Source organism: Chelon labrosus, assembly GCF_963514085.1.
Source record: "Chelon labrosus genome assembly, chromosome: 23".
Taxonomy (NCBI): Eukaryota; Metazoa; Chordata; class Actinopteri; order Mugiliformes; family Mugilidae; genus Chelon; species Chelon labrosus.
The window spans coordinates 15,209,789-15,222,102 of NC_140356.1; the positions used below are offsets into that span (position 1 = coordinate 15,209,789).

Below are 12,314 nucleotides of genomic sequence, written 5' to 3' on the forward strand. Positions count from 1 at the left end.
GGGCTGAGGGATCCGGCCTCCCCGCCTCCTCCTCCTCCATCCCCCCCGCTGGACTCGACTGGGGCCTTTCCCTCCAGAATGAAGGCTGGCTGCTGCAGAGAGAGATCAGAGTTGGTGGAAGGTTATTGCAGGTGTCAGGTCTTTTCACCGAAATTATCACTATGTAAAAAAAAAGAGAAAGTTAACGATAACATTCGTCACGGCCGCAGACTCCTGTCGACTATTTTTACTTGTCTGTGTTCTCGGTGCTGCCGTGATTGGAAAAACTTGCTCACTCGCTGTGACTATCTTTAGCCTCGACCTGCATATCTTACTAAGTTTAGGCCCTGTATACATCTCCATCTGTCTCCATCAGTGGAAGCTATCTCTGTTATTCCCACTGGCATGATAATTAAACATGAGTAGAGACGTGAAATGGAAGTGATTAATTACACGTTACGTCATTAAATTCCAGCAGAATTCAAGAAATAAGAATTCCAGAAGCTTTTCTAATGACTGAAACCACTCTACGCATATCTGTTTGCATGAATGTGGCTCGAAAGTGAGTGTTAGTCTCAAGGTGACCCTCTTGTACCAGGTCTCAGCTTCGACTGCAGAAAACTCTTCACCCCTCATGCCAGTCCCAGAATAGATATCGTCAACGCTTGCCCCCTCACTGTCTTATGTTGCATCACGTTCGCAACATGTGGCCCCGTCTGCGTTCTCTCTGGTTTCAGAAGACGTCTTTTAACGAGGACAAATCCTTTAACAGCCTCCCTTGGGCTTGAATATCTGTTACATTTGCGCTCAACCTCACGGAAAGTTGTGAATCCTATGAGGTGTCACCGATTGCTGTAAGCAGAATAATTAGATGTTGTTACAGATAGTCAGTAGCTGCAGAGATTCTCTACAAGTTGTAAGAATGTGGTATTTTCTCTTCAGGATATGTGTTTACAAAGGCGTCCAAGTGGCTCAAATTGACTGCTGTTATCTGGTAAAATGTATTTTTTCAGTCCTGAAAGGGTTTTCCCTCTAAATGCCTGGATAAAAATATAGAAAAGGGTAAGAAAAATATCATAAAACACATCTTAAATGTGAATTTCATTACTTACTTCATTTATATAACCTATTTTAAAGTAACATTTTATGGATTAGCTGCTATATCAGTGTAATCTGTACAGAACTCCTCATTTTAATCATAAAAATAACTTTTATTATCTCTAAACTGTCTCAAAAATGCAAAAGAAAAGATGAGAAATGCATCCACAGAAACAGAGACTTGTATTATTTCACTATTGCTGCCTTAAACACACATGCTCACATGCACTTGTGTTTCCAAACTGAAACACTAATCCATTTGTGTTGCTTCACGGGGAGAAGCAGACCCCCTTTTCCTGCCTGTTATGCAACAGCTTGTTGCTTTTGGTGCAATAAAACCTTCTGACTTGGAGACCAGCGGCCTCAGAAAATCAATAAGGCCTTGAGCAAACATTTCCATTACAACGTGGTGCCTTTATTATTAATGACCAAGTATTTTCTCCAGAGTTAAATCAATTTTTTTTGTGTGTGTCAAACAATTATTTTCTTAATGTTATGTCACTTTCTAGAGAATGAGCAGACTGAAACAGACGCCATATTGTCTCCTCTGGGGCTTTGTGTGTCATGTGGGCCTGTGCAGAGACAAGGCCGCTTCAAAACATTAAAGTTGGCTGCACGGACGTCTTAAACCCGTCACAGACACACATCATCTGTGCTCCTCTCTGTCTGCTAAGAAACCCATCAACCTTTTCTACTCTGTGATCCACCTTTACTTACTGTCCTACTTGAGTAATTGGATTCCCATTGATCCCGTCCCAGCGATAACACACTCACGGTGAAGTAAATGATCAGCTAGATTCAGTGCTCTCTGTCTGTGCTAATGTGTGAGATCAGCAATTTATAAAAAGGTCAGCTTTCAATGTCAAAGTGGGAGAATCAGTTGATAAGACAAGACAAGCACTCTTGTCCATTTATTTGTATACACAGGATTAAATTTTGTCCTTCACTGCATTAGGGTGACCCAAAATGACCTTTCTAACACCGACAGCTGCACAGATAACACTCTTCTTAAAGGACAAAGGTTTCAAGGTACAATTCGTCTTCTTCTCTCTCTCTCTCTCTCTCTCTCTCTCTCTCTCTCTCTCTCTCTCTCAGATTGCTGTAGAGGACTTCAAGATTTACTCAAACTTTCTGCGAATGAATGAAAAGAAAAAGCAACGTCCCAGCGTACCTGAGTCCTCTTGCTTCGGTGCTGGATGAGATGAGAAGCAGTTCAAAGTGTGACGTGCATTCAGACACGAAGCCACAAATCAACAGATAGGCAGACATGCATGCTGTAGCTGGCACGGGAATAACAAGGTGGACAAGCTGTACAAAAATCTCTCTCCCTCTCTCTCTCTCTCTCTCTCCCTCTCCCTCCCTCTCTCTCTCACCCCACTTCTCAAATCCGTGACACAACAGTTGGCCGGAGAGGAGTCAGTAGTGACTTTGCTGTCTGCTGAGAAACCAGGAAACAACACAAATAATCTCAGTGAACACTAAAAACAGTGACTTTCAACCTTGAATCGCGACCTCTGAAAGGTCGGCAGATGTCAGTGGGTGAAGGTTTCATTCAGGTAAACAGTCAGTGGCGTTTCATGTGCACTGTCCAAACAGCAGATTATCACACTGCCCATGGTGTGAGCTGGTGAGTGGAAAATGCATGTCAGGCAAGGAGAGGAGCTATTTCTAAAGCAGAACTTTCCAACTTCTAGTTCCCTCTGCTGGCAAGACACGTTACGAGACTGGAGACTATGCCAAAACGCTGTTATGCACACTGTGTGCATAAAACAAACATACTTCTACAAAACTATTTAAATCCTTTCTTTCTGTCATGTTTTACCAATGAGGTTTACGGGATTAATCATACTTTTACTTCTTGTACTTTGCCTGCACTTAACTGCATTCATTATAATCTGTTTTACAGCCTGCAGCCTATAAATAGACCTAAGTTATGCACACACAAAATGCCATAATAAAAATCTGACTTACAGTTCGCAAATGTGGCAGCAAACAAGTATTGGAATATGTTTGTAGTTCCAGACATGTTAAACACTGTATGAAGTAAAAATAAAGAGTTATCACTGTGTCTGTGATAAAATAATCTATAATTAAATAAAGTTTAACTTTTTACTGAGCAAAACTCTGAGCTGCGTTCAGGTGCATGATGAAAGTGTACTTTTTTTTTTTTTTTGTCATGTACCTGTTTTTAAACACAGTGGATTGCATGTCACCACAAACTAACTATTGAAACTGATTAAGTATCTTTGCCACTACTTCCCTATAGGAACATTTTATGCAATGTCAGATGATGCAGACTTTTATTTTGTAAAGTTCAACTTGTATTCTTGGCTATTTTGTGAAATTTGTGATTTCAGAGATGGATCACATGAAAAGTGAACAAAAAAGGGATATAAAACTGAACTTAATTAAACATGGTATGGGAAAGACAAAATTATATGTTTTGTTTTTTCACATTTTACACATTATAATCAGTCACAGAGACGTAGTGTAGCACCAGTCCACACAAACACACATATATACAGTACAAAGAAAAAGCAAAAAACAAATGAACACAAATGACAAACATAAAAATATTAAAATTTGTTGGAATATCTTTGCAGTTTTTAACAATATTTTAACTTTAAATATTAACTTACTTTAATAAAACAGCAATAATAGCAGAAAACTAATAATACATAATAGCAGAACAACAGTTTCCGGTTTCATACCAGATGATAATGCGTCTGTTTTGTCCTCGCATCCGATTGGCTCTTCAACCGGAAGTAAACATCACGTGATCTCGGACATCAGCTGATCCTCCGTAGACATCTTTACCAGTCACGACTGCGGCGATTAATTCATCCCTCCTCGTCTGTGATTCTCGGGTACGTTAACGTCGAATAAAAAGCTCACGTAGCCGAATTAAAACCTCCATCTTTCTAATTACGGCCTCGTTTATCTCGTAGCTGTTTTAATTTGTTTTGTTTTTTTGTTGCTTTCTCCCGCAGGCCCGGGCCAATCTTTGACAGCTGCAACCATGGCGCTCAGCGATGCCGACGTTCAGAAGCAGGTAATGAACCGTCTTAACCTTCGAAACGACACCAAGTCAACCTTTTATCCTCTCGTATTGTTTAAGGACGCTTTATGCCGCTAATGAACTCTGATAAATGCTTCTAAGGCCTTTAATTTTTGCCGGAAGTGCGCGTGTTGACGAGAATGACATTGACAGAGCTGCAGTAGGTTAGCAATGAATTGGGTAGAGGAATCAGCCAAAGCACAACATTAAAGATGTGTTTGAATGGAGGTTGTGTATATTTTTAAAAAGACAATTATGTCTAAATAAGCAGCCATTTTGCAGCTTGCGTGGTGTGGGAGTTGTGGCTGAGAAATGAGAGGGTCATATTTCTGAATGGTCACATGATGAACACATGCCAGGGCCCAATGAGGAACTTGGGAGTGAGTGAGTGAGCCACTGACTGCTCACTGGAAATCTCATCAAACACGGAAAATAAGCTTCACAGAGAGAAGTAGAGTTAAATCTACACAGACAGTGAGTGGATTAACATCTGGAGGGGCCTCGAGAGCAAACATTTAGGGCCCCTATTGACCCCTACTTAGTTTTGTTTGTTGCCTCGCTGAAAACTGATTATATTATTTTCTATTGCAAGAAAAAATCACAGTTACCCAATTGTCTTATCTAAACATTTGCTAAATTGAGAGTTTTTGACATCTACACAGACTATAAAATCAATAATTATACACTGAACAATCAGTATATTGTGAAAAAAAGTAGTTAATAGTTTGCTGCAGCGATAATTTACCTATTTTAAATGAATGAAAATGGTCATACAGTAAATTATTTGACGATATCCAACATTTTGACACACTTAAAGATCATGAAAACATAATGGATGACGTATATCTCAACAGCAATGGAAAAACAGTCTGTCACAAGTAGAAATCAAGTACTGGCAGAAAAATTTTGATCAAGTATTGCATTAAAAGTGCTGGTTTGTAACCTCTGACTGATATGTTAATATAAAATGACATAATTTGATTATTATCGCAGAAACATCAGCGCAAGCAGTGTTTTACTGTTGTAGCTGCTGCAGGTGGCGCTAGATTTAACTAGTTTACAGTTTTATGAATAAAAAGAGAGAGTGGATCCATGTGCGTCAATGTTCTGATACACAAATCTGTTTTCTGAGCTTTGATTTTTGGTTTGATTTATTGATATAAAATCACATGAAAGATTTTTGGGGCAAAAAATCTGTATTTGTTGCAGCTGTTGGCAACTCATGTCTGAAATGTGACCCCTGACTGCACACGGCTTTTAATAAGATTCAGAGAAGCCAGAAAGATTGGAAAACACAAGTTGAACGTTGCATTTTAAAATACAAAATGTAAAATAAATCTGAAGCAGCTGAAAGCAGAATATTTCCCTCTAAATTTTAGCACAGTGGAAGTGTAGAATAGAATAAAATGCAAAGTCTCCTGCAGAGTACTAGTACCTGAAATATGTATTGAAGTTCAAATCACCCACACTTTGAGATGTTGGGGCAACAAAATGCACGGAAACACTTCCCACTGATGTGATAGAAACCGGCAGCAGAAACACTTCACAGCGGGGTGACGAGAGAAGCTTGTAATTAAGAGAAAGCTGACCTCTTGGCTCCACATGTACGCCCCGTTACACATCAGTCACAAGGTGGAACATAGAATAAATAGATGATGTTGTTTTTCACCATGGGTCTTAAGGTTTTTGCAGAAAAAAATCCTCTAACACTGTAAAAATGATGGAAAAAAAAAAATGAGACGACTGACAGAAAATAGATAGTTTGGACATTTTATTGAGTTATAATGCTTTTTCTGTTAATCTTTGGGTTTTTGACAGCTGCCCAGACAATTAAGTCAATAATAAAGCAGATTATACACAGAGCAACCTGTTGATTATTAAAAATAACAAATTGTCAGATGTGCTGAAAGTGAAAATACTTGCAGGTTGCAGCCTTATAGCACTTCTGTGAAGTGTTAATAATATCCGTACTACAGGTTTTATGTGTGTTAATTACTCTTCTTAATGCAATATTGATATCCTGTTCGTAAAGTTTTATTATTATTAACCAGAAACGGAAGGACTTACCAGTTTGTACAATGTGATTTTCTTAAACTAAGCGCATATAAAACCTATGTCGTTCCTGTCTACAGATCAAGCACATGATGGCCTTCATTGAGCAGGAGGCCAATGAAAAGGCGGAGGAAATCGATGCAAAGGTATGAACACATGCACACGTCGCCACACGGGACTGTAGACAGACTTTAATCGTCCACAAGGGAAATTGCTTGGTCACAGTAGCTCAGTTGCACATAAAAACACTCTTAAGAACCACAGAAACAAACAAAAGAACAAAAAGAAAGATAAAATCTATCTAAAAAGCTCTATCTAAAAGTAAAATCTAGTAAAATAAAATAAAAATTGTATTAGCAAAAAATTTAGAATTAGCATATGAACAAATGTACAAGAAATCGAGATGGAAGAATACATATATACATAGGAATGATAATAAGGTGCAATAGTGTCCATTAACATGAATAACATGGAGGTATCTTTTGCAGAAAGATGAGTTGTAGTAAAGTTGGATAGAGCTAATGTGTGGGAGCAGAGCTGATTGTCACATCAAGGATTGTCCATGATGGACATCAGTTCGTCCTCCTGTCCCTCACTGAAACAAACATCTCCAACTCACTTCCAATAACGTGACCAGCCTTTCGGATAATTTTGTCGATCCTACTTATGTCCTTTTTGCTGGTGCTGCTCCCCCAACAAACCACAGCGAAGTGCAAGAAAGTCTCCAGGAACTTGCTGCATAGACTAAAAGACCTGAGCTTCCTCAGGAAGTAGAGTCTACTCAGGCCCTTCTTGTACACAGCATCACTGTTGTCTCTTCAGTCCAGTCTGCTGTTCACACAGACTGAACTAGGTGATTGTTCCTTTAATTCAAAGTGTTGTTGGAGGTTTTAAAGAAACAGTTATGCCTATTAGTCAGTCTACAGCTGTCAGAGAAGGTCACAACAGGAGTAAATTCTTCAGGAAAATATTTTTAGCATTGGGAAATTGTGGGAATTTTTCAGGTTTTCATTGTAATTTCACATTTTAAAGGCTCAGTGAACCCGTGTAGGACATTTTGCAAACATTTTGCTGGTTCAACATTGTGACTGACAAAAAAAAGCACATAAAATGCCACACTTAAAAGTGAAATTATAAACGGTGAACCTCTAAATGAAATAAAGCCTTTATCGCAGAGCATTGCAAACTGATGAACTGTCTCCTCCTGCAGGCAGAAGAGGAGTTCAACATCGAGAAGGGGCGTCTGGTGCAAACCCAGAGGCTGAAGATAATGGAGTACTACGAGAAGAAAGAGAAGCAGATTGAGCAACAGAAGAAAATGTGAGTCATGGCGAGACATCACAGGACACCTCGGGTCCTTCCTTCCTTCCTCAATAATCCACCCTTTTTAAGAAATACTGTAGCTTCGTGTTTGACAGCGTTTCCCGTAATTTTATTTAGTCCCTTCGCCCTACAATGACTCTTTTGTAACCTGTCCAAAACAGTCTCCAGGGTTTCCGCAAGGAAACAAACATACCCCGACTTAGAAACCTAAACGGGTCCAATGTGTGTGTTATTTGTCTGCTTAAACAGTCAGATGTCTAACCTGATGAACCAGGCTCGACTGAAGGTGTTGAAGGCCCGTGATGACATGATCTCGGTAAGCCTCTCCATGTTATCTTGTCATCAAACATTGTCTGTACATAAGAGAGATTGACTGTGCAAATAATAAAAAATAAAGCAGTGCCAATAAGAGAAACCACACGTGTGTGTTTGCACCCTCAGGAAATGCTGAATGAGGCTCGCCAGCGGCTTGGTAACGTCGCAAAAGACCCGGCCCGGTATCCAGCTCTGTTGGACGGATTGATCTTGCAGGTTAGTTTATACTTTTAGCTTTTAGACTTCCTGAGCTCCGCTTCCAGACATTAAGAGTTTTTTTTTTTTTTTTTTTTAAACCTGCTGTCAGACAGTCAGTCTCACACTGACTAAATAAATGTAGAACGTGTTTATTTAACAGCCATCTCCTATATATGTGGCTCAGCAGCAGCAGCAGCAGCTTCATTATTGTCATCTCTTATCTGTTTATTGGGATGAACAGCTCGGGTCCAGTCCAGCTCCTTCGCAGCGAAATATTTTTTCATGAGGATCATTTTCTTGTGGGCAGTTAGTTTAATTCCGCCGCTTAAATGCAATAATGTCTAGAACAGTGGCCTTCTGCAAAAGATTACCTAATAATGTTATTAAATAAAAAAAAAAAAAATCAGATGATCCGCCTAATAATGTAAAAAAAAAAAACGATTTATCATATTTGGCTTAACGTGACTTTACATGTTGCAAAGATGGGCCTTTTTTCGGATTTTACATAGACAGAAAATTAGATTTTGGGAATTTAGGTTGTATTCATGTCCCTCAATTTGATTTATGGTTTACTTCAGTATGAAATTAAATAAATATGATCCTGTCCTCCTGTCCTCCTGTCCTCCCTCATGGTATCTGGTCTGGTTTTGAAACACTGATAGCGATCCACTAGGTTTGGCAGCTGTTGACTCAATATATTCTGCCGCCACCCGAACAATGTTTGATCTCTCCGGACTCGTGTTAAATCCAGGTCTGGACAGCTGTGTCGCATTGAACTCGGAGGCATTTCTGTTATTAAGCGTGTTCTCGTTGATGGAAAAAAGGGGTTCAACCAAATAAAAACACAAACTCTGATCAGTATAACTCGGCTAAGGTTTGTTAACATCTTCACAATCTTTCATATCAGGGATTCTATCAGCTCCTGGAGCCCAAAGTGACTATTCGCTGCCGTAAACAGGACGTTCAGGTGGTACAGGTGAGCAAATTGTAGACTGCATGCTCAAATTTTATGTATTTATCAGATTTATTATATATAATTCAGACTGAGCTGCGTCTCTTGTCTTTCAGGCGTCCGTCCAGAAGAACATCCCCATCTACAAAGCAGCCGTGAAGAACAACCTGGAGGTCCGCATCGACCAGGACAACTTCCTCTCTCCCGACGTGTAAGCAGCCTACCAAACAAAATTAAACTTTATTCTGGAGGTTATAGCATCTTCTGTATTTTTTTTAATGTATTTATTTATGTATTTTTTGCTCACAGGTCTGGAGGCGTTGAGATCTACAACGCCGACGGGAAAATTAAAGTGTCCAACACCCTGGAGAGCAGACTGGACCTCATGGCTCAGCAGGTAGGAAATACAGACTTATTTATTTAAGACATTTACATATTTTTAATATAGAGGATGAAGATGATTTGCATCTCTTATACTGAGAGTTCCACATATTTCTTTTAAAATGCACATAAATATGATTAAAACCCTACTAATAGTAATATTCATTTTAAAAGTTCTACATAAATAGAGCTGCAGCAGGAGAAATAATGTCATATATATATTAAATAAATATAGTAGTATAGCATGCACAAGCTACAATAAGTCCTGTTTCTTAACATTTATATACTTCACATCTATAAATACTTAAATAGAAATGATGATTTTTGTTTATTTAAATTTGTTCTTGCCCCAGAATATCTTTCTTCTTCTTCTTCTTCTTCTTAAAATAGAATGACTCCAGGTTAAATAGAGGTCAAAAAATCACATGAATACATTATCAGTCTATTGTCTGTCTAAAACCAAATGACCTTTTAACTGTCCAGCTGTTAACAAACTCACTTTAAACTAAATGAGATTAGTGGCGCACTCAACGATACTCACGATACGAAATTCTCCTCATGAGGAGACGAGACAGAGAGGCAGACGTCTTAGGAAATCGCTCACGTGCCAGTTCATTAGGTACGGTAGATTAAATTCAATGCATTCTAATATAACAGTCCTGCACTAAATCTCATCTTCATGAAGGTTACGGCATTAAGGGTTGGTTGAAAATAACAGAGAGAGCTGTAGTACTATTGTATCAGAGCTTACGCTAGACTTTTTCATTGTCTGTCATTTTGACTGACGGTCATAAAAATCCTGTTTTTTTTTTAAAATGAAAATAATGACATATTCAATTGCATTTTACTTTAAGTGCTTTTTTATAACTATTGACTTTAAATGGTTAAAAAAAAAAAAAAAAAAAAAAAAGTTTGGTTTTGTCCGTACTCGGAACGGGACTACTTGCGCTAACAGCTCTTATGGCACCGTAGGGTTGAAGAGCTTCTGTGGTATGCAAACTCTTTAGCCGCATAGACATAGCCGAACTCGGTGTAATCGGTGTACCAGGAAATCGTGCACTGACAAAAGTTCCGCGATGCTTGGAACGCAAAATGCGATGAGAGACAAGAGCCAATTAATAACGTCACTCGCCACCAAGTGGTCAGGGGTGTGAATTGCAGTCTGTCAAAATGACGGATGGCCTTCAGATTTTTCCCATCACAGTTTTTTAAAAAACGGCCAATGACGGAAAATATTCGGTTAATTCTATTGTGTTTCTATTATTTTGACAGCCTTGTTTTAGTCAGTGGGCTTGGTTAATTAACAGATGCACTTTTAATGCAGTTAAATTAACATTGTTCTTACACAGTTTTAACATAAACTGAACGTTACAAGAGTCATGAAGGAGGATTTAATATTTCATTTTCACTAGTGTACCTAATAAACTGGCAAATTAATGCATGTTTGCTGGTTTAATTTTAGTATTGTCTTATTTAAATATGATGAAAACTAAAAATGAAACCAGAGATATGTTAAAAGCATAATTAAAATAAACTTAAATATCTAGTAGTGATGTTTTAAAGTTGTTAAATGAGCTTTAGATTGACAATCACGTCCGACCGTATTCATATTTGTGCAAGTTTGCACTTAAAAGCTTAAAGATTAATTGTTTTATTAGATTTGGTAACCAGTAATGTCTCCAGGAAATATTCTTGGTTTTAATTTGTCGTGTAAGAGGAGAGTGAACTTTGTGTTTTGGGGTTTCTGGTGAAACAAACCTGTAACTGTCATTTAAATACACCTGATTCTCATTTTATGAGATTAATTGATGATGATTTTGTTTGCAGATGATGCCTGAAATCCGAGTGGCTCTCTTTGGTGCCAACCCAAACCGCAAGTTCCTGGACTGAGAAGCTCCGGCTGTGTTAGAGGGGGAAAAAAACAAACTCTCGTGTAATTTTTTATTTTTGTCACATAAAAAAAGAACGTCATTCCTTTGTCTGTGAAACGAAACTTCCTGATGCAGAAGCGATGCATTGTTGTTGTGTGACGTATTGCTGTATATTTTTTGTGAATTATGGGATAGATGCTGCAATGTTACGGATGTGCATCGGAGGTGCTGCACAGCTGTAAAGCACTGGTTTACTCCGCCGCTGCTCCTCCTCCTCCTCCTCCTCCTCCTCCTCCTCCTCATGGGTTGTAGTTTACGCTGATCGGTTGGTGGGACGGGGGGAAGCCGGGATCGTGTGATTGGCTGCATGTTTAACCTTAAATTGAATCAGTCTTCTACACAAACATGCCATCTGTGTCACAGTTTTCCTCCATTCATTAACCTCTGCCCCGCGTTATAAGTTGCATGGGGCATTGTGTCACTAATGGGTGTCTGCTCCAACCAATCACAGGAGAAAAAAAATAAAAAATAAAATAAAAAACAACTTGTGTCCTAGAAACAAAACAGCAGCAGACCGTACACGACCTTACAGAGTTAATTTATTGATGTTACACCGAGTATTCTTCTGTTCAAGGAGTGGGTGATATCATTCCAGAGGGTGCACTGTATGTATATGAGGTTTCCAGATTAAATTATATATGTGTGTATGTGTGGTTGTTTTTCTTCTTCTTTTTATTTTTTGTTTCTTTTTCTTCTTTTTTGATCGTGTCTCAAATGTTATATTGTGGAAATGTAAAACAAAATAAAATCTAAATCATGTTCTTTGTCCTCGTAGTGACGTACCGTTCTTTCTCATTTCTCCTCGCAACGCCGGCCATTCATGCTCCATTCATTAGTTTATCACATGGTATTAGTCAGACAAAAATGCTCCAATTATCCAGTTGCTCGGAGTATTTCGCTACTCCGAGTGTCCTGAGGAAAACAAGCAGAGCCTTTTGGGACGGCTGAGCGGAGACACAGGACTGCAGACGCTCCTCACTTGTATGTATTTTATGATTTTTTTATTTAGTCAACTTTTATTCTTTTA

General features: G+C 38.7%; 1 protein-coding gene across 1 annotated transcript; it reads left to right on the forward strand.

The window, feature by feature from the left end:
- The first annotated feature begins 3,850 nt into the window (after positions 1-3,850).
- Positions 3,851-12,053, forward strand: atp6v1e1b (ATPase H+ transporting V1 subunit E1b). The gene is made up of 10 exons (XM_084573033.1): positions 3,851-3,944; positions 4,068-4,129; positions 6,268-6,333; positions 7,398-7,507; positions 7,760-7,826; positions 7,952-8,041; positions 8,931-8,999; positions 9,092-9,186; positions 9,285-9,372; positions 11,184-12,053. Exons 2-10 carry the CDS (start codon positions 4,097-4,099, stop codon positions 11,244-11,246), a joined length of 681 nt encoding a protein of 226 aa, XP_084429159.1. The 5' UTR covers positions 3,851-3,944; positions 4,068-4,096; the 3' UTR covers positions 11,247-12,053.
- The last annotated feature ends 261 nt before the right edge of the window (positions 12,054-12,314 follow it).

Coding starts and splice junctions, on each gene's coding strand:
- atp6v1e1b (XM_084573033.1), top strand. CDS start 4,097: ATGGCGCTCAGCGATGCCGACGTTCAGAAGCAG. Junction 6,334..7,397: donor CGGAGGAAATCGATGCAAAG/GTATGAACACAT, acceptor CTCCTCCTGCAG/GCAGAAGAGGAGTTCAACAT. Junction 9,373..11,183: donor TGGACCTCATGGCTCAGCAG/GTAGGAAATACA, acceptor TTTTGTTTGCAG/ATGATGCCTGAAATCCGAGT.